The sequence below is a fragment of the Bos javanicus genome, chromosome 13 (assembly GCF_032452875.1).
Source record: "Bos javanicus breed banteng chromosome 13, ARS-OSU_banteng_1.0, whole genome shotgun sequence".
In the NCBI taxonomy this organism is placed as follows: Eukaryota; Metazoa; Chordata; class Mammalia; order Artiodactyla; family Bovidae; genus Bos; species Bos javanicus.
This window is the reverse complement of record NC_083880.1, coordinates 30438324-30460810: the sequence shown is the minus strand read 5'-3', so window position 1 is coordinate 30460810 and position 22487 is coordinate 30438324. Positions and strand designations below refer to the sequence as shown.

At 34.8% G+C, this 22487-nt stretch overlaps 1 protein-coding gene across 4 annotated transcripts in view; it reads left to right on the top strand.

Annotated features, from left to right (window-relative positions):
• The window catches only part of MINDY3 (MINDY lysine 48 deubiquitinase 3), a 79681-nt gene that overhangs the window by 10846 nt on the left and 46348 nt on the right, over positions 1-22487 (top strand). For 2 of the 4 annotated variants that reach the window (XM_061436126.1, XM_061436127.1), the window contains exons 2-8: positions 1323-1402; positions 5444-5504; positions 7433-7606; positions 10874-10925; positions 11797-11911; positions 14375-14448; positions 15321-15400. In XM_061436126.1, the coding sequence (XP_061292110.1) occupies positions 11855-11911; positions 14375-14448; positions 15321-15400 (211 nt within the window). In that variant the 5' untranslated portion in view covers positions 1323-1402; positions 5444-5504; positions 7433-7606; positions 10874-10925; positions 11797-11854. Of the gene's footprint in view, positions 1-1322; positions 1403-5443; positions 5505-7432; positions 7607-10873; positions 10926-11796; positions 11912-14374; positions 14449-15320; positions 15401-22487 lie in introns of those variants that run through there. The other 2 variants (XM_061436129.1, XM_061436128.1) reach the window with 2 other exon arrangements.

The window sequence follows — 22487 nt, the reverse complement described above, 5'->3', positions numbered from 1 at the left end:
CTCACCATCCTGCCCCATACAGCCCTTCAGCTGCATGACATTTCCCTCTGATCCATGAACTTGTCCTGTTCTTACCACACCTTTTTCCTTTACTAAAGATGTTTTCTTTACCTGAAAGTCATTCTCCCACCCTTGCCTTTCTGGTAAAGTTCCATTCAAGGTCAGCCTTCAAGTCACCTGTTACGACTTGATTTAGGCAAAGTCATTCCTTTCAGTTTCCTCAACACTGTCTTCATACTTCTGTTGAAACATTCATTTATTCCTTTATTTCAGTGATTTGTTTGTATGTCTGTCTTCATCTGGACTGTTGGCTTCTCCAGATGAGGGACTTTGTCATGCATGTCATTTATACCCTGGATGTTTGGTGTCGTGTCTGAGGGTCATGAAATATTTATTGGATAAATGACTGAATTATAACCATTAGGTATGTTGAAATTGGAAATGATTGTTCTAAAGCTAAGTACCCGGAGGCCTAGGGAGGTGAAATGATTTCCTGAAGGTTGTACAGATAGTAACTCACCTCTCCTGACTTTGGCCGCAATATCTCCACAGTGTGCCGTGTTCTCTGTGGGAGCTTGTCCTGGCTGCTCTCAATCAGTGCGACTTGGTAATACTTGAATTAAGATGGAGCCAGTATGAGCACGTTTGGTGTGTATGTGCTGGGCTTAGCTGCTCAGTCATGTCCAACTCTTTGCAACCCCTTGGACTGTAGCCTGCCAGGCTCCTCTGTCCATGGGATTCGCCAGGCAAGAATACTGGAGTGGGTTGCCATGCCCTCCTCCAGGGGATCTTCCCAACCCAGAGATCAAACCAAGGTCTCCCACTTTGCGGGCAGATTCTGTACCATCTGAGCCATCAGGGAAGCCAGTGTGTATAATGCTCTTTAATTTTTAGCTTATAGAATGTGACTCAAAGATGAAACTAAAAAAGATAACTCTGTAGAGAGTCCTAAAATTTCTGTTTAAATTCAGTAAACTGTCTAGTCTTTCTTCCAGTATATTAAATTACTTTAAAAAAATCAGATTGTGTCCTTTTACTGATGTCTACACTGTATCTCTTTAGTCCACTTAATAGGGGGCCCTGAGTGCAAAATTGTGTGTGTGTGTGCATGCACGTGCACTTGACAGGGAGCCTAGGTTCCATATCTTTTTTCAAAGGGTTCTTTTATCCTCCAAAAAGCTGAAAACTATAGCAATGGACTGACTTAAAGATAATTTGCTGTTGTGATAAGTGATTCTCTATCAAAGCAAAGTACATTAAAAATTCTTTCAGCTACTACTTGAATGACATGTTTAATCTTTGCTGCTTGCTTTCATTTTTAGGGTTTGTGTTTAGTGAATCAGAGGGATCTGCATTAGAACAGTTTGAAGGTGGCCCCTGTGCTGTTATTGCACCTGTTCAGGTAACATAGACTACTTTACCAACTCCTTAGAGGGACGTGTTCAAACGTTCCCTCCTTGACTTTGTGTTTTCTAATACCTGTTCTCCGTGTAATCATGAAGCATGATCAGTTACCTCTTAATTTGTGTTCATGTAAATTGCTTTAAATGTGTGAAATAAAAATGAATTCAGAATATGAGTAGCTTACACAGCAGTAGCCATTTGGCTGACTTTAACTCCAAATTTTCTATTATGTTTTCTTGAAAATAATGAGCATGACATCTTACACAGTGATCCTACTGAGTAATAATAATTTATGCCAAAGGTAATTATACCATAATCATGGTACCATTTGTATTTGTTCTGTCTCTTAAAATGACTCTTCAAAAAAGTTGAAGATGAGTTAATATTTTCATGGCCTAAAACTTAATCAGATTTTAAAGTAAGTTGACAATATATACTGTTTTAGGCTGTAGCTTTTTGGTCTTTAAAATAAAATCAGTAACAGCAGATTTCAAACAATTCCCAAAATTTAAAAAAAAAAAGATTTTTTTTTCTTTGCACACGAGAAAGGGTGAATTTCAGTGTGTGTATTTGATTTTGAATTTTTATGTGTTGTATTGTTTGAAATTCAAAGGCTGATTTGCCATGAACTATTAAATTATTAAAATGGAGAATTGAATTTTCAGTTTGCTGTGATATTTATGATATCTAGACAGCAGTATAACTTCAGAACTGTTAAAAAGAAACTTGAATTTATTGCTTGTTTTAATCAGCACATTTTGAAAATACATTTTTAATGTGGTATTTATTATTCATTGGGCATAAAAAATGCTTTCCTGACTGTTAGTTGCAAAATAAACTTGTCTCTCAAACTCCATGCACTTACATTGTTAAATTTAAAGTGCATTTTCTGAAGAAGAAATGTTTTCCTTTATGGTTGATTCTAAAATATATTCTTTGTAGGTCATTGTTTCCTCTTTAAAAAGTAAATTTGATACATTTTTTTCATTAGTAGATTTTTTTTTAATTAAGAAAAATTTGAATGAGCTTTGCCTAGGGATTTTGGAGTATAAATAAATTTAACTATAAATTAGTTATTAGGGCTGTTGAACAACTGAGGTAGGTTTTGGTTTGCTAGTAGGAATCTTCTCTGAATCTGAGGATTCTGTGTCTTGTTCGTATACAAGATAGATTTTATTGCCACTGACCCTCTTGGGCCGTGATAGTACCTCAGTGAAGTGAAAGTGAAGTCGCTGAGTCGTGTCCGACTCTGCCGCCTGTGGACTGTAGCCCACCAGGCTCCTCCGTCCATGGGATTCTCCAGGCAAGAATACTGGAGTGGGCTGCCATTTCCTTCTCCAGATAGTACCTTAGAGTCTTTATTACCAGTCTATGAATATACTTAAATGCAAGATAAACAGCAGGAATTTCATGTTTTATAAAATTCAGTATATTTCCAAAACGGTAATTATTTTTGCAAGTGGAGTTGTTATGTAACAGGAAATAATTGTAATATTCAAAATTAAGATATATCTTTGAGGTAGTAACTTAGCTTCAAAGTCACATAAATGTTTTTGGTTATAGAATTTTGTTTGTATTAATATTTCAATGTAAAAATGAAAACTAAATTACTGAGAGTAATGAAGGGAAGTGTGCGAGTTGGATGTTGAACTTTTTAAAACTGAACTCTAGAACATGGCACTTTTGCTAGAAGAATAGACATTATGGAACCAAGTAGAAAATACAGTAGTAGACCGTGTTACATACAATACAAGTTTACCTGGAATTAATCGCATATCATAATAAGAAGGAATGCAAATCAGTGATGAAATACAATGTAGTTTAGTAAATGCTACTGATATGACAGGTTGATAATTTGAGGGGGAAAACTGAATCTGGGTTGTCTCGTACCATGTACCAAGTTTATTCTTGATATAACACTTAACCATGGTAAGTTGAAAATAATGGGTTATCAACCCTCTAAGAGAATAAATGAGTTCCAGGCTCAGAAAAGTATCTGCAGGTAATGTTAGCAATAAATGTATATCTTTCTTAGACAAAGAACTCGTACACATTGGTTAGAAAGACACTTAAACCTCAGGGGTGAGATGGGCAAGTATATGCAGTCATGGCAGTCATGTGATGCTGCACAACCAAAAAATCCAGATGCCCAAGCTCACTAGGAATCCACCAAAGTACAAATAAAACTTTTAAATAGGTTCTTTTGCTTACTCTTCCTTATCTTTAGATATAAAATAATGGCCCAAAGGCTTACTCTTCCTAATCTTTATATATAAAATAATTGCCAGTGCATATAAGGGTCGGGTGATGCTGGCACACTCTGTAGCTACAGATAACTCTATGTAGTATAAATTTGTAGTATGACCGAGGGAAGGAATTTTACATTATAATTGAAACCATAATAAAATAATGCAGATTCTTTGATGAGAATAATTTTACTTCTGTGACTCTTTCCTGAAGAAATAATCCTTAAGATCGAAAGGTTGTATGCAAGAATTAGCTTTTTTAGAGCAAGTCCAAATATGTTTTTTATTTATAGTAGTTTTAAAAAATTGCAAATAACCTAATGCACAGTAACGTCATGTAAACATGGAATGATGAAGTAAATTTTAATAGCTTGGTAGACAGTTAGAGATTGACTTATAAATTATGTGGAAAAACAGAAAAGTGGAAAACAATCACATACCCATTAGGCTTCTCACTTAAAATTTCAAACAGGTATGAAAGAAAGACTGGAAGGAAGTATATCAAAATGTGAATGGTGGTTCTATTAGTGGTGAAATAAGGTTGTCCCACCTCACTTTTCCAGTTTTACAATATAGTTATGTTACTCAATTTTATGGTCTTTGTTATTTGGGGAAAAGTCAGAAGCACTTGGTTGTAGTATTTGTAGATTTTATTTTTGTGAGAATATCATAGAATGTTACTTATTTTTTTGTTAAAATGTTTAGAATTGATAGCTTATTTGGTGCCAGGTATTGTGCTAAGTGTATTACTGGATCATCTCATGTAATCCTCATTACAACCTTTTAAAGTTTGTGCTATTATTTTTAATTAGTAAAATAATGGAACCAGAATTCAACTTTAGGTCTATCTAACTAAAAGTAGTTCTCTTATCTGTATACTACTGTTTTCAGACGTTGATGAGTAAGAATGAAATGGCAACCCACTCCAGTGTTCTTGCCTAGAGAATCCCAGGAATAGGGGAGCCTGGTGGGCTGCCGTCTATGGGGTCGCACAGAGTCAGACAGGACTGAAGCGACTTAGCAGCAGTAGCAACTAAAAGTAGTTTTCTTATCTGTATACTACTGTTTTCAGACACTTATGAGTAAGAATCACCATAGTAACTACTTTTTCTTGAATCTGCCTGCTGGAGATAAAGTAGGTAGAGCATCAGGATCTGCCTCTTAAATAAACAAGTCAGGTTAACTACACTTTGAGAAGGAAACAGTATTATACTCGGAACTGCTGTCTATCAAAACACCAATGTAACCTAGTTGGCACACTTAAGAAAAGGTTAAAAATAGGTTTGTTTTTTCTTTGGGATCTTAAAGCTTTTTGAGTTAAATCAGAAAGTTAGGAACTCCTTATCAGTGACCCACACAGTGGTATTCCTGTGTCACAAATGAGAACTAGTACAGAACCACTTTTGTATTTAGCTTTCTTTGCTCAAAGGAATCAAAGAGAAACGTGGGTTTTTTTTCCTGGTCCATAGGGCCTTCACTCTGTGAATGAAGCAGTAAATTTCTTTTTCAGTTATGTGGTTATTATTTGAGTCCGTTCTATTTGCCAAAAAATATGTACTACAAAAGAAGAATTGTATCGATCTAGAATCAAGTTTATAGTAGTATATTCTAAGTAAGTAATTATGTTCAGTTACTGGTGAATGTGAAGGGAAATTATTTGAAATTCTATAGCACTATTCAAAAGATCAGAAAGGAGGTAAATTAAGTGGGTTTTTTTCCCACTATAGAATAAAAGAAAGATATAAGGTATGTTTATAATAAATTCTAATAATTATTGCTTTAATTGTATAAAGGCATTTCTTTTGAAGAAGCTCCTGTTTTCTTCTGAGAAGTCTTCTTGGAGGGATTGCCCAGGTATGATAGCTGTCTTTTATCAACTTTTACTCCATCTTTTATTTTATAAGTGATTGATGCAGCATTCATTGCCAGTAATTCAGTTGAAATTATCTGTTTTTAAAAAGTAAACTATCAGTTACTTTTTCGTGAGGTTGACTTTTTAAATATTCCCGAAAGTTTCATGAACAGTGACTCTAGATCTTAAAAATGTGTATTTTGTAATGTGGTTTTCCTAACTGAGAGGGGTAAGACAGGTTTTTACAACTAAGGGAAAAATCTTTTGGTGCACTGTTAAATGGTAGCATACCATAAGGGAGGATCATTTATGTTTGTATTGTCTTATTTAGCTTTGAGCAAAAACTCAAGATTATCTTTGTATTGCTGAACCTTTTAGTATAACACTTTACACAATGCGAATACTACTGCAGGTAATTCTGAGTTAAATCGCAAATGAAGCTTTCATGGCTTCTGCAATATGATTAAATCAGAGAACTGTATGTGCTACCTGATAATAACAAACATTTGCATCCTTGACAGTTTACAAAGGTATTTTCTTTACTTAGACTGTCTTATGTGAACTCACAATGACTACTGAAAGAAGGTAGAATATATTATAATCGCAGTTTTGTGTATAAGGGCAGAACAGCTTTCATTCCAAACCATGCAGGTACCTTCTATTAGTGGTTTTAAATTTAAGAGATAAAGTGTCACTGTCATGTATTTTTAATTAATAACTTAAATGCAAAATAAATTTCAGTAGAGAAGAAAGAAACTATTCAAAAGAGACTGTTACTAGCATGAACATTTTATTAAATTTCTAAAATTTCTTGCATAGAAACATTCATATTGATAAGAAATTTTTGTAGCATTGTCATGTTGTAAATGCTGTGGTGGCTGCTGCTGCTGCTAAGTCGCTTCAGTCGTGTCTAACTCTGTGCAACCCCATAGACAGCAGCCCACCAGGCTCCCCCGTCCCTGGGATTCTCCAGGCAAGAACACTGGAGTGGGTTGCCATTTCCTTCTCCAATGCATGAAAGTGAAAAGTGAAAGTGAAGTCCCTCAGTCATGCCCGACTCTTAGCGACCCCACGGACTGCAGCCTACCAGGTTCCTCCGTCCATGGGATTTTCCAGGCAGGAGTACTGGAGTGGGGTGCCAAAGTGAATAGGACAGTTCCAGTCTTTAAAGAACTCTTAGTCTGTCTAGGGAGAGAGAAACCTCCCTCTAGCATAAAATTTTACATGGGGTATATAGCTATCTTATCCCCTTTGTTTGAAAGCTTCAGAAAGTGGTACTGCTTCTGGAGACGAACACTACTCGAAAAGGGGAGGGTGGCTAAGGTTCAGGACAAAGTTGAGCATTGTGCTATTTTTGATAAATGTCTGATGCTCACATCACCACAGTACAGTATCAGTGGTTTGTATACTATGCAGCATAACCGCAACGGGCCTCTGCTAGTGTAATGGATTGTGTCCTTATATGTGCTGATGGTATCTCATTATCCTTCCCCCTGTGGGACTGGGAGATCAAAGACATGAGACTAATTCAGAAATGGGGAGAAACAGAGGTCCCCACAGGCCCTTAGAAGACCTGGTTCTACAAGAAGGGAATCCTCATGGCTGAAAGGCTCTGTTTGCAGCCTAAGAAAGGGATAATCAGTATCAGCTTACTCCACATAGCATATTCTTTCCTCTGATGTTTAATTCTGCATTTTCCAGGATTCTTTTTCTCCTGAATGGAAATACTCAATAGCAGTGACATTTTAACCCTCAAGCACATTGTTTTTCTAAACTGTAATTGAAGATCAGTGGTTTATGGATTTCTGCCCCACTAAAAAATGCTCGATTTTCGTCACTAAATTAACACATTCTTAACATTGTTATTTGACAGGGTTTTTTTGTCCCCCACAGAGAAAACCATTGTAACTTATGCTTCGGTTATTTTTAGAGGAAGAGCGGAAGGAACTCCTTTGTCATACCTTGTGTGATATTTTAGAAAGTGCTGGTTGTGACAACTCGGGATCCTACTGCTTGGTTTCTTGGTTAAGAGGAAAGACAACTGAGGAAACCGCTAGCCTTTCTGGGAGCCCTGCACAGTCTAGTTGCCAAGTGGAACATTCTTGTAAGACACACTTTTATTTCCTGAAGTAATTTCTTGTCTGTGTGTTTGAATAGAACTATTGGAAATTTTACAGAGAGAACAAGATTTAAACGTTGTATAAGATCTGTTTTTTAGCCTAAGCTTACTTAATCCTTGAGCTTTGTTAGTTTTCATTTCTCTTGATAATTTTAATTGCTGGAGGATATTACATTTGTTTATTTTTTCTTTGATTTTTGGGGAAAAACCATAGGAACTGCATCTCTTAAAGTAAACTTAGTAAAAGTTCTAGTTAACTTCTACTTGATGACAGTCTCTTTTCAGCTTCGGAACTCTCATTTAGAAAGCTGAAAGAACATATTTCTGTTTTCTTTGCTTCAAATACTTCAGTGCTTCAAATACTTCAGTGTTTTCCATGGTATTGGGAAAAACAGGGAAATTATTATGACTGTTTTTTACATTAGGAAATGTCTTAATTATCTTCAGCTGTTTCCTAAAGCAAAAATGGGGACACTTTTCTTCCCTGTGTTGTTTCTTTTCCTCCTGAACTTTTTGGACAAGGTTACTATAGATGAATTATTTTGAGATAGTTTTTTTATTATGAGTTTTAATTTTGCATTCATTTAAGTTTTTCATACCTTGAAGATTTCTCTTAAAGAAAAATAACAGCTCTTCTCACTCACAAGAATTATATATTCTATATATTATATATTCTATAGAATTATATATTCTATGGTTTTTAAAAATTCTTACATAGTTGACCTACAAACTGCCAGAATGAACTAGTAAGATTGTACTACAGATAAAGAGTTGCTTTTCTGGTTTTCTTTTAGAAATTAACTTGCTTGTAGGTTGCTTTTGGTAATTGATAGTTGTAAGTGCCTTTACTAAATAAGTGACTTGTTCTACTTATAGTGCAATCCATTAACTTTCGTCTCTGTGGAAACTGTAGACACCCAATTTCTAAAAAGTAAATTTCAGTTGCTATGGTATATATCTTGCTCTCCCTATAGGATTGTCTATGAGGCAAGTTGTATCCTTGAGCCAACATGTCTCTATGATGTCAGCATCTTCTCTCTCTCACCTTTGCAGTTACAATGGCAAATTCTACTAATAGTACATTTGCAAGAAATAATTTTTCAAATTTAAACAGTTGAATGGCATTTCCTTTTAGGCCTTTCAAACATAGCATTTCAAAAAGAATTTAATATATTTTTAGAGTTAAAGAAAACAAGTGGAAAATACTCACAAGGTTGATAATCTAAAAATGTCATTAAGGCTGGTTTTAAAATATTTTCCAGATTTTACTGGATTGCGTAAAAGCATGTTTAATAGTTTAGGATATTAAAATCTTAATAGGAATAGATGAAGAGGTTAGAAGTTGTTTTAAAGAACACGTGGCTAAACGTACTCCATGTATTAATATTATAAGAAAATAGCTTTTTGCTAACATTTTTCATGAGTATCCTAGTAAACTATGTGCTCACTGGATGTGCTGTGCATTTCTGTGTGGATGGGTTAAATTGTTCTAGGTTAAATGGCCTTCTGATGTTAACTTTGGCACTTCAGTAACCTATGTGGGCATATTATATTGACTCTGCCTCCGAAAAACATTTTTTAGTAATTTTCCAATTTACTTTGTCTCATTTTTAAAATAGACATGAAATGAAACTATTATAAATTGATTTTTAATGTTATATAAATTTGAGAAGTTTTAGTAATTGAAAATTCACATTAGATGTTGACAATGAAATGAACTTATATTAAAATTTATTCCATATAACAATCTGTTTTACCTGTTTTTTCCTTTATTCCCAGCTATGTTCTTTTTCTTGTGTTTTATATTTTTCTACCATCCTGCCTGCTAAGCTTTTTATTTTGCTTGCCTCTTTACTCTAAATTACTATCTCTATGTCAACTTTCATATTGTACACTTAGTAAAATTATTTAGATAATCAGGTACCACAGAGAAATTAGTACAGTTTGGAAAAGATTAGGCAGAAGGTTTATTTTATCTTGAAAATTTACATGTGAAGTGTTTTTCCCCTTGTCAGTATTACGTTGTGTACAAACATTAATTTCATTGGCTTTTGTGGTGTGTAGTTTGGCTTTTGGTAATGCACACTTATTTGCAGTAGTGAATACTCAGGTTCAATTTCAGTTTGTTTCCCACACACAAATCAAAAGATTATTTAAATGAATCCATTTGGACTTTACAGATGTTAAAAAGTAATTCAAAACATTTGAAAATTAAGTCTGGACTTTGAAAGGCTAAAATAATGTGACATTTTTTATTGTAAATCAAAATTTCAGTTTTGAATACACAGTGAAACAGTTTCTTCAGTTCTCTAGTGAGGATTAGTATTTGAAAGTACTAACGTTTATTTAATAAGGTATATATGAAATTGTTCCTTGTGATTAGAGTGAGCATTTTGATCTGTGTAGGATTTCTTGAAAGACTTCATCTTTGTGGAGCTGAGACTATCTGGGTTCAGATCTCAGTTCTGCTGTTTATAGCTTTTTGCTCTTGGGAGGATTCTTCTTTGGGCCTCAGGTTCCTCTACTGTAAAATGGGGTAGTAGGGTTGTTTGTGGATTAAATCAGATTAAGGCCCATAGAGCATTTAAAAAGGGGCCTGGAACTTAGAACTGTGCTAAGTAAGCATTACTTTTCATTTAAATGCTTTCTTTGATTTCCTTTGATTTCTTAAAATTTTATAATTTTATTAGTCAATATAATCTAAATAAGATGCTGAAAACTTGTCAACAGTTAGTTATACAAGTAGATGAGGAAACAAACTTAAAGCTGTCGTTGAACCTGTGTACTTTCAAAGTTCTCTGCCTTTTTATACACATTTGTTTAATAATGAAACATCAAGTCTAAAGATTTTATATTAGAGGAAGATTAGCTGTGAAGATTTGACTTGGCTCTAAGAAACAAAAGATGATTTAGAAGTGCAGGACACATTGCAATTATGTGTGAAGCACTATGATTGTCAATGCTTTCTCACATGTTATTAACTATTCTAGCACAACTGAATTCAAAGAAAATGTTTATTATTTAATCACCTTTCTACATTCTCAGTATTAAAATCCATTTTAGTTCTATTCATGATACCTAAGATGTTGAAATATAAATTTATGTTCAGTAAAGTGGAAAATAAACTGAGAATTCTAAGGAGTAAGGAAAGAGGGAAACTTTTGATTGCTTAAAAGTATTTACAGCCTGCTGTGTGTATCTTGTGTCATTTATTTGCCATGTGTAGTGCTGAAAAGTGTCTTTTATGTATAGCTGCCTTGGCTGTCGAAGAGCTTGGCTTTGAGCGATTTCATGCATTAATTCAGTAAGTAACATTGGAACATTTAAAATACTTACCTTGTGGACACATTTGCCATTTTAAGTCTGTTCATACTGTGGAAAGGTACTTAGATTTGTATGCTTGAGGATTAATTTGTTTTCAGATTTTTTAAAAAAAGAATAATTTGTCAATATGTTCTTAAAATATTCTGATTCCCAAATTAACTTTGGAAATACACTTTTTATAACATTAAAGGCTTTTTCATCATTATAATGAAAAAACATTTTAGCTTAATGTTTCTCCAAGTGAAAATAAAGATTTCTAGTATGATAAGTATTTGTGTTATTGCTTATTGTCAAAATATGCTTTCTATAATTTTCATTAACAGTGCCATATTTTCATTAGAGTATTTAAATTTTTTGTTGTGAAATAAAAGGTAAGGATAGCTATGTTGGTAGAATTGTGAGTGGCACTTGATTTGAAATACAACGTTATTTTAAAAGAAGCCACAAATGTACACCTTATCCTTGGTGTTCACATATTTGTTAAATAATTCTCAAGCTTTAAAAAGTCAAGTTTCTTTGTTCTTAAACAATCCTAGAAGAGGACCACCTAATTCCTTAAATAACTGTATGATCATTAAAGAAGTCATTGATGTCAGACAGTTCACCTAAGAGATGAAGAGGTTCGCTACCAAGTAGGCTTTCTATTTTAATGGTACCTATTACGTATAATGACAGTTGTCAGCAATAGCTTTGGCTTTTAATGGCTAAATTTATATTTGAAAATTTGAGACACAAAAATCTCCTGTTTGTATGTATGCATTTTAATGTAGAAGACAATTTTAAAATGTTCCCATTTATGAATGTAGTCAATCTCATCATCATGTTAATACTTAATTCTTTTTTCCCCCCAGAAAAAGATCATTCAGAAGTTTAGCAGAATTAAGAGATGCTGTCTTGGACCAGTATTCAATGTGGGGAAACAAATTTGGAGTATTGCTTTTTCTGTATTCTGTGTTACTGACAAAGGTTGGTTAAAGAAGATGTTTTTCTGATTTTTTTTCATTTGAGTTTAGTATTTTTCCTGTTGCAGAAAGAAATTTTACTCCTGATGTTGTTTCTAAATCTCAGAATTGAATGTCTTGTGCCAGTAATGAAGAATAAGTCTCTCTCTCTCTTCATTCACCTGTTACCTAACCACTTTTCAAGCTTCACCCATGATCTTCTAGACTGCAGAGATTCATCAGTAATGTTCTAATTATGAAGTGCAGTGAGGTCTTTGGTATTTTATTTTCTTTGATCATAGTGGAAGCACTTGACCCCTAAACCCCTTCTGGAACAGCTGTATCTGACACCAGTCCCTTCTTAGCTTACCTGATAAATCACTGTACTGGTTCTCTTTCTGTAATGCCTCATAATTACTTTTCTGCTTATAGCTTCATTTCCATCTTTTCCTGTTAGTTACCTTTGTATCCTCTCAGCTTACCTTTATATGGTTCATTCTGACCTGTACACTTCTGGTCCTGCCCTTTTCTGCAAGTGCCAGCCTCACATCTCCAGCGACCTGTTTGGTCTGAGTTATCCTGCTGGATTTGCCATATCTGGAGTCAGACTTCATTCACTTGATAAATGTTTATTGAGCATTGACTGTTTATTAGGGACTAAACTTACAATGTGGGGTACAATTTTTGTTTAATCATTCCTCTTCGATGTTGTAAACAAAAAAGTAGACCCCTTAATAGTTACTTCCGTTTTGGCAGTGTTTTTGGTGTGTGTTTGTTTCATGCACAAAGCGTAGTGGGACAATAGAAGGCGTGCCTCAGTTCATATGGTTGAATCAAGAGCAGACCTTGTAGGCATCACTAGATGGATGGGGAGAAGTTTTCTGGACAGAATAACTATGGGAAGAAATTCCAAGCTGTGGGAACAACAGGTATAAAGACATTATCTTAGCGTAGCATAATATACCAGAAAGGCAACCATGGAAGATGAGAATGGCATATATGTAAGAATTCTTGTGCAAAAATACTTAAAATCTCATTTCATGTGGCCAGAATTGGAACAAATCAAAAATTGTGAGCAGTGGAGTAACAAGATCTTTCTGTTGCTAAAAGGTTCATTAAATTGGTATCAGAGTTGTGCTGGAGGGAGTTGGTATGTGGATAAGAAGACTAGAGTCAGGGAAACTGAAAGAGTAGTTCCTGAAATAGGTGACCCTAAGCCGGAGCAGTGATCATGGAAATGGAAAGAAAAGGAGCATATTTTTTAGAAGCATGTTTTAAACTTAGAAATTTTAAATCATTTAGGAGCATATTTAAGAGAAAGAATGAAAAGTAGTTAGTAGTCAATTAGCAATGGGGACTGGCAGTGATGGAGGTCCCGAGGATGCCTGGTTTCTTAATGAGTTCATCATGACTGTTCAGTACTCTCCCAGTTCTTACACTCAAAACTTTTGATACCTCCTCTCTGTCTTGTCGTTCACAGCCAAGAAAACTATCATGTCTAGTTCTTCCTTGACCTTGAAATAAGGTCCACTCTCTCCCTAGTGATTTTTGGCACTTGATTATGTTATTCATTGTGACTTTGTGATGGTCCATTTTGTATAGTTGTCTACAGGGAAGGCCAGTGTGAGGTCTTAAACTTGTTTGTATCCTTCTACAGTATTTCCACAATCATTACTATTTTGATTGTTGATTATCATCTCTTTAATTTTTAGAAATGGCCTGTAATCAAATGGAATCAATGGTGAATAGCACAGTGAATGGCGGTTTATCTTTGTCATTTTGAAATTGATGGAGATAAAATGCCGAGGCCTTCTTGTACTTATCCAGTAGCTAGACCTTTAGGGATTTGGGTGATCTTTGGGGTGATAAAAAATACCAGAAAATTGGCTTTCAGGAAATAAGAAACTCCTGCCCTCCTAGTTTACATTTTGTCAGTGCACATTTGAATGACCAATATATAAGAACACACAATCACAAGAGAATCTTCCATTTTCTTATGTACGAGAAATACCTGTTGTGTATTTAAATGTACATCTTTATCATGTGTGTATATATTTAGTGTTTTAATGATCTAAGAAAATACATCAGGTACCTCAGTAGGTATATTGGGTTCAAGTTTAATTTCACCTGAAGTTAAATGAGTATTAACTTTCAGATAAAATAATTTTCTCCTCACTTCTCTTGAAACTTAAACACTCTCTCTGTCTTCCCTCTCTGGCCCTCCCCCCCACCCCTTTAACTCACACATTGGATCTGTTACCTGTTCTGATGTAGAATACACAGAAGAAAAGATTCTAAGAATTAACTGCTTCTCACCATTTTCATTTCAAACGCACCCCCCATTTCAAATCTGGATAATTCTTTGGGAGAAAAGTTACTTATATAATTGTGTTTTATTAATTCATAGGATAAACTGGTTAGTTTTTAAACTACCATAATTTTCATTTTTAGTTTTAAAAATAAGCCAATGAATTCTTGGTTTCTTTAGGGCATTGAAAACATAAAAAATGAAATTGAAGATTCGAGTGAGCCTTTGATAGATCCTGTGTATGGACATGGCAGGTAATTAACTAAAATCTATTATTTCCTTATACAGACTTCAGGTTTTAGGACTGATAATATGCACATAAGATAACACACTGAGTCAGATAATTTTGTTTGTCGGTACGGACAGCTTAAAGTCTCTGAGTATGAGCAGTCTTACGCTTTATACATTGCTTTTAGGTATGAAGTATTAACTTACACTTTAGGTCTATGTATGCACTGGGTTTATTGTAGCAAATAGTTTCTTTTAGGATGACAATGGGAATATTTTAACAAATTTTACTTGATAGTGCATTCATGAAATTTTCTAATAGATGAAATTTGCTCACGTTAACTTAGAAATAAGTACACCCATGTGTATTTGTGAATGCTTTCCCTGTTTGCGGGAAAAAAATTTTTTTTTTTTCTTTTTCTCTGAGAAAACCCTGCCTCTCAAGCTTTTTATAGCTATTTATGCTAAAAATTGATGACACAATGACTGATTGTTAACTCACTCCAAAACATATTTCCTTTAGATCTTTCTGCCCCAGAGGTTAAATTCACATGTCTTGCATCAAACACAAAATAATAAAAAGTATATATGTGTTTTTAAGGTGATTATAAATAAATTAGCAGTCTAAGTATCATTTTGTTAATCTATTTTAATATGATGTCTTGAATAAAGTTGTTAAATTTATGTGATTATATAGAACAACAAATGCCACTGTGGTGACACAGGAAGTGATACATTTAGCAAGGTTGTGTATAAAATGAGAACTGTAAGGTTTTTCTGTTTTTTAAACAACATAATTTAATGTAAAAAGTCATGATTTTATGCTTTATCATAAGAGTAATTTGTTTTAAAAATTAGTATATTCATACTTTAATTACTTTTTAATCTTTATTAATAGCCAAAGTTTAATTAACCTCCTGCTGACAGGACATGCTGTTTCTAATGTATGGGATGGTGATAGAGAATGCTCAGGAATGAGTAAGTATATTTATTCTTTGTTGTGTTTATTTTGTTTATGATGAGTATTCCACTAACATACAGTTGATTGTTGATTCATCTGTTTAATGGTTCTGTGTTACTTAGAGGTTACGATAAATGCTTTAGTATAGAGGAATCGCTTACAGTTTTCACAGCACTATAACATGAAGAGCATAGACTCTGGAGGCTGACAAACTTAGGTTCAAATCACAAGTATATGACTTGAGTCAAGTTACTTAAGCCTTTAGCTCTCTCTAATATAAAATTAAGATTATAGGACTAACTTGTTTAGAAAAAGTCATAGGTCTTTGGATATATGTAAAATTAAAATGTATATATATGTAAAGTTTGTACTTATCTAGTGATATCTGTCTGTAAGTCGAGAGCACTATTGAATTTTGCTTAAAATTGAAAAATTATGAGTATCGTGATTTGAAGTATTTAAGAGTCTAGTGGTTTTTTTCCTGTATTACTTTTAAGGTTTGTAATTTCCTTTAAAATGCTGGGTAAATTTAAGGTTGTCTGAGAATTTTAAACCACCATCACCTCCATCTCTGGTCTCAATTATTTCTTTCGTATACCTTCATATGTTGCCAGGAACGTTGAAGTCAAGCACCTTTGGCCGATCCATCTAGTTAAGGAGAGCTGATGTACAGCTCTGCAAAAGATTCCCTGTAGCTTATTGTTACTTGGTCAGTCTGAATTCATTTATTTGTTCTTTCAGCATACGTTGAATAAGTTAAAGGCATGTTAAAGGCATGTCAGACTCTTAAGTATGTAATACTTGAAGTGTGTGATATAGAACAGAAATCATGACTCCTGTAGTTCACAGGGAAGTTTAATTTTTCTCCTAAAATTGGATAAAACTGTCAACAAATTACAGAAGCAAATATTATGACTGAGAAAATAATAGTTACTGCTTTCTGCTCCCATTTAAATGAATGAATCTTGATCTTAAATTTAAATTTTCTCAAATTTTAGAAATACATGGAGTTAATAGAAACATGAAAGAAGACAATATTAGGGGGAAAAATCAGTAAAAATGACTGAATTTCAAAATTGAAGAGCACCTTAACACCATCCAACCTTTCACTTAACTATTTAAGAAATCTAAGAGGTACCCTTCCATCCTACATTAGCTAATGTATACAAAATTATCTCAGTGATGAGGTGAAAATGAGAACCTAGTTTAGGTGATTTCTGGTAAAGGTCAAAGTTCAAACAGTAAAATTCACTGACAAAAAAAGTAGTGAGCTGAACTTGCTCTATATTTTTGTAATTGAACCCATCCTGTTCTTGAGCCCTCATTCTGATTGATAGCTGAAAGTATTCAACCCTGCTAGTCAAAGACATGTCAGATTCTCAAGTCTTCCATAGGCTTTTCTTCATGCTATATATGGGTTGGCCAAAAAGTTCATTTGGGTTTTTCCATTACATCTTCTGAAAAACTTTTTGGCCAACCCAATACTTACAGGATATTGGTCAGCTATCCAGTTTAGATTGTTGACATGTACTAATTTATCCTTTTCTGTTTCTTGAAATACTAGCTTTCAAAGCTATTGTCTGGCAGTGTTTTTTTTTAAAGTATAGTTTAAATATCAAAACTAAGTAAAGACTTTAAAATATTATCTTGGAAAAGAAAATAGACATGGTATATTTCTTGCATTCTCCCTTAATTGTTATGAATGTTGGCTTAAGGTTGAATCTGTTTTCATTCACCAAAATTAAAATGAAAATCCATACATTCATCCAGCATTTATTGGATATTTTTCTGTCTGACAACATGGGGGAGATTGTGATATATGTATTATACAAAGGAAAAATTATAATTAAAGAATTACTAGTTTTCAAATCTTTAGGCAAGCTGCTTTACTTCTCTTGTCTGCAGTTTCCTAATTTATAACTCAGGGAGGTAATACCTTCCTTAAAGAAATGTTAGATTATGAAGATTAAGATAAAATTTCTAAAATGCCTCAACCAGCTCATGGGAATACTTGGCCTTTCCTCAAAAGAGGAAAACAAGAGCATGCACACAGGTAATTATAATGCAAGGTGAAATGAACACAAGTTGAAGTAAAGTATGATAGAAGTTCAAGGAAAGGAGGAAACCTTTCCTACTGTGTTTGCCTTGGGATGAGTGGGGAGCCATTAAGTAGGAGTGGCCATTTTAATGAGGCCACATGGAATGAGAGAGAGGGAAAAATAACAGGTTTGTGTCTAGAGACAGGGAGACAGACCAGTCTGATTAGAGCAGTGTATCTTAATCCCGACTATGTGTTCCTCACTTAGGAAGCTTAAGAGTAAGTCAGTACTCAGGCCCCAGCTGAGAACAAATAAACAAATTAGAATTTCTGGGTAGTGGGGTCTGGACATGATAATTTAAAAATTACCTGTACATAATTAGAATGTACAGCCAGATTTGAGGAGATAAAAGCATTGACTGTGAAGAACACAGAAAAGATCATAAATATAAGGTTGGGTAAGAAACCAGAGGATCTTGATACTGAGAAGTTTAAACCTTAGTTGTCAAGTGTTAGGAAGAGAGTCATTGAAGGCATTTAAGCAGAACAGTAACATAAGACAAAATAAGAACTTGAACCTGTCAGCTTGTATGCATAGGAATGGGATGGGATGATAGGTCACAAACTAGAACAGGTAGTCAGTGGGTGGGAAGTAACAGGATGAAATAGGTGTGGCAAAGGAAGAGAAAGAGAGCCACTAGGATTGTGTACTTCGTGCCAAGCAATATGTTTGGGTGTGTATCTTCTCAACCTCAGTTTATAGTTAACAAAACCGAGGCTTAGGTCATTTGTAATTCACCCCATGTCCAACAGCAGGCGTCCACGGCTTCTGACCACAGCCCAGGCCTGTGCTCAGTCCACCATAGCATGTTCTTCTGCTCGACCCCTGCCTCTGGGAAAGAGCCTCTGGGAAAGTAGAATCTGTAGAATTCAGCTGTGAATTAGATAGATGAGAGTAAGGTACAAATAACCAATAGGTTTTCAAATGAACTTTATTGAGTGAATGAATAAGTGCAAGAAACATTACATAGGAAGTCAGCTTTAAGTCACTGTTTTGGTAGCAGAGAACAATTCTTGTCCTCAGGTATTTCATTTTCTTTAAACAACTGTTGACAGTTATTAAGAATGCTGATCCTGTGTGCCACAGCTAAGACCTGGCACAGCCAAGTAAATAAATAAATAAAAATAAATAAATAATAATAACAACAGAAAGCCCATTATCCAGCAGTGACAAGCATCATCTTAGCAATGCCAACCTCTGTTCTTAATATTTAGTGACTGTCTTCTTTTCTCCTATTTTATTCACTTCTTTTCTTAAAACTACTCTATGAAGGTCTTAGAATAAAGGAAACTAAGGCACCAAATTATCTTATTTCATGCAAACAAGCTGGAGTTTAAACCACAGTTGTCTGGTTCCCTTACAACCAGCATAGTTAATCATCATGATAGACAGCCTATTACTTTGCCAACAAAGGTCCGTCTAGTCAAGGCTATGGTTTTTCCTGTGGTCATGTATGGATGTGAGAGTTGGACTGTGAAGAAGGCTGAGCGCCGAAGAATTGATGCTTTTGAACTGTGGTGTTGGAGAAGACTCTTGCAAGTCCCTTGGACTGCAAGGAGGTCCAATCAGTCCATTCTGAAGGAGATCAGCCCTGGGATTTCTTTGGAAGGAATGATGCTAAAGCTGAAACTCCAGTACTTTGGCCACCTCATGTGAAGTGTTGACTCATTGGAAAAGACTCTGATGCTGGGAGGGATTGGGGGCAGGAGGAGAAGGGGACAACAGAGGATGAGATGGCTGGATGGCATCACTGACTCGATGGACGTGAGTCTCGGTGAACTCCAGGAGTTGGTGATGGACAGGGAGGCCTGGCGTGATGTGATTCATGGGGTCGCAAAGAGTCAGACACGACTGAGCGACTGATCTGATCTGATCTGAACAGAGTTTTCAGTGTGAAAATAAATATATAAGATGATATAGAAGAATTTCATTTTATTTAATTTCACAATAGCCCTAAGAGGTAATTTTTTGCCTCATTTATAGAGAGAAGCAGAGATTGAAAATTTTATCCAAAGATTTTTTTTTTTTTTTATTGTGATACAGAGTTAAGTGAATGAGCCATGCTGAATTTCTCAGTCAAGGAGAATGAGGACTAAGAATAGGCTATGAATTTAGCAGTTAATGAGGGCTTTCCCTTAAAAGAGCAATTGAAATAGAATCCATAGCATAAGGAATAAATATTTTAGGAATGCAGGCAAGGACATTTTGCTGGTGAAAGGATGGAAAGAGAGGAGTTCATTGCCTGGTCATAAGACCAAGAGATGGTATGCACCAGTTTTGTTTTAAGGCATAGAAGTCTCCTAAATTGTCTGTTAGGAGGAAAACTGCTTTTAATAGAAGAGATAGTAAATGGAGTTGATGGTAACAGTGACGTTGGAAAGATACACAGTTCTTCTAAAACAAGAAGAAAGAATGCATTGAGAAAAGAAAAAGAAAAAGGCATTTTGAGGTATCAAATATTTAAATTGGGAGAACTTTTGAGAGTTTGAATTTGTCCACTGACAATGAATGGACAAAGTTAGAGGCATGTAAAGGAGAAAGAGTTTACATCCACTGCTTTAAGAAGGAGTATAAAGATGAATTATGAAAGGAATGTGTAAATGTGCAATCAGAGTTAAGAGCTCAGATGAGGTTACATAGAATTATTTAGAGTGGATCCAACCAATAAAGGTTACAGTTAGGCTTCTGTTCTTTTTCTTTTTTTTAACTAATAGATTTATTGAGATAAAATTCACATAATTTACACATCTGCCATTTAAAATGTATAAGTCACTGGTTTTTAATATGTTCTTGAGTTGTGCAGTCATCACCATATCAGTTTCAAAACATATGTATCATAAAAGAACCCTTAAACCCATAAGTAGTCGCTTCCCCTCAGCCACCATTAATCTGCTTTCTATTTCTGTTGATTTGCCTATTCTGGACATTTAATAGAATCATGTAATATCTAAACTTCTGTACCAGTTTATTTCACTTAGTGTAGTATTTTCAAGGTTCATCCATATTTTGGCATGAACCAGCACTTCACTCCATTTTACTGAAAAATATTTCATTGTATAGCTTATACCACATTTTCTCATTTTCTTTTTTCATTCATCAGTTGATGGACATTTGGTTTGTTTCCACTTGGCCATGATAAGTGATGTGGTTAGTAACATTTATGTACAAATGTTAGTGAGAAGATGTTTTTATTTTTCTTTAGCATCTACCCAGGAGTGAAAATCCTGGGTCATATGATAACTGTGTTTATTTAACCTTTTGAGGAATACCTGTTAAACGTTCATATGCCAAATTACCTTTGGAAATTTGCTTTACCGACTAGAAGAGTATAAACTTATGCTTGCAGTGTGTAGTTCCTGTTTGTCTCGTCCTAACCAGCACTCAAAACTTTGACTCTTTAATATTTTTGTCAGTCAGTTTACTGACACTTGGTAGCCTATTTTGATTCACATTTCTCTGATTCCTAGTGAACCTGCACCTAATCATCTTTTCATATGTTTGTCAACTTTCAGTGTTTTCTTTTTCTGGGAATTGTCTGTCTTTTGGCATTTTAGAAGGAGAGGTTATTTTACTTATAATTTCTAGGGGTACTTTACAAATTCTTAGTTCTTTATGTATTAAATCTGTTGTAGATACTTTCTCTCAACCATTTCTGTTTTCTTTAACTTTGCCACTGCTACCTTTTATATACCAAAGCTTTCATTTTTGATGAAATTAAATCATTTGATCTCTTTGAGGGCTTCTGGGTTTGTTTGTTTTTTTTTACATTTTTTTCTGTGTATCTATTCTGTGTTTCTCCCACCCCAAAGTTAAAGCTAGCACTGCCTAGTATTTTCTTCAAATGCTTTGGTGGGCTTTATTTCTTTTTAATGTTTATCCTGTTAATCCATCTGGATTTTATTTATTTATGAGTGGTATGAGATAGAGATCTACCTTTTTTATTTTTTTCCCAAAGGATTACCAAATATCCCAATTCTAACTTCCCTAGTGGCTCAGATGGTAAAGAATCTGCTTGCAATGCAGAAGACCTAGATTCGATCCCTGGGTCAGTAAGATCCCCTGGAGAAGGGGCAAGCGACTGCAGTATTCTTGCCTGGAGAAATTTCCAGAGATGTCTGGCAGGCTACAGTCCATGGGGTCACAAAGAGTTGGACACTGCTGAGGGGGACACACACACACACACACACACACACACACACACACACACACCCCTAGATACTGGGGACACACACACACACACACACACACCCCTAGATACTGGGGACACATACACACACACCCCAGATAAAATGCAGAGCTCCCAGTTAAATCTGAATTTCAAATAAGCAATCCTTTTTAGTGGGAGTATGTCTTGTTTAGTATTTGGAGTATACTTATACTGAAAATTTTAATTTTGTATCTGAAATTTAAATACAACTGGGCATATTGTATTCTTATTGGCTGAAATTGGCAACCCTGGCTAGATGCCAACTCTGTAGCAACCTGACTTCTCAGGAATATAACAACCAGTTAGTGGGTTTTTAAAAAGCTCTTCACTTCAAAAGTAGATTTCACAAAGTTCATGGCTCAAAGTGCATGTACCCTTACCTGTAAGTGAGATGAACCAAGCCTTTTTTGGTGTTTTTTAAAATTTTAGGTATTCCAGCATTATTAAAAAAGCCTCCCCCCTCCATTTTTAAACTATAGATTCTTTTTTAAATTTTTATTGGAGTATAGTTGCTTTACAGTGATGTTAGTTTCTGCTATATCATAATCAGCTGTACATATACATGTATCCCCTGTTTTTTTAGATTTCCTTCTCATTTAGATCACCACAGAGCATCAAGCAGAGTTCCCTTTGCTATACAGTAGGTTCTCATTAAATTAGTTATCTATTTTACGCATAGTAGTGTATATATGTCTATCCCAGTCTCTGAATTCATCCCACCCTCCTTCCCCCCGTGGTAACCATAAGTTTGTTCTCTACTTCTGTGTCTCTAGTTCTGCTTTTAGATAAGACACAGGT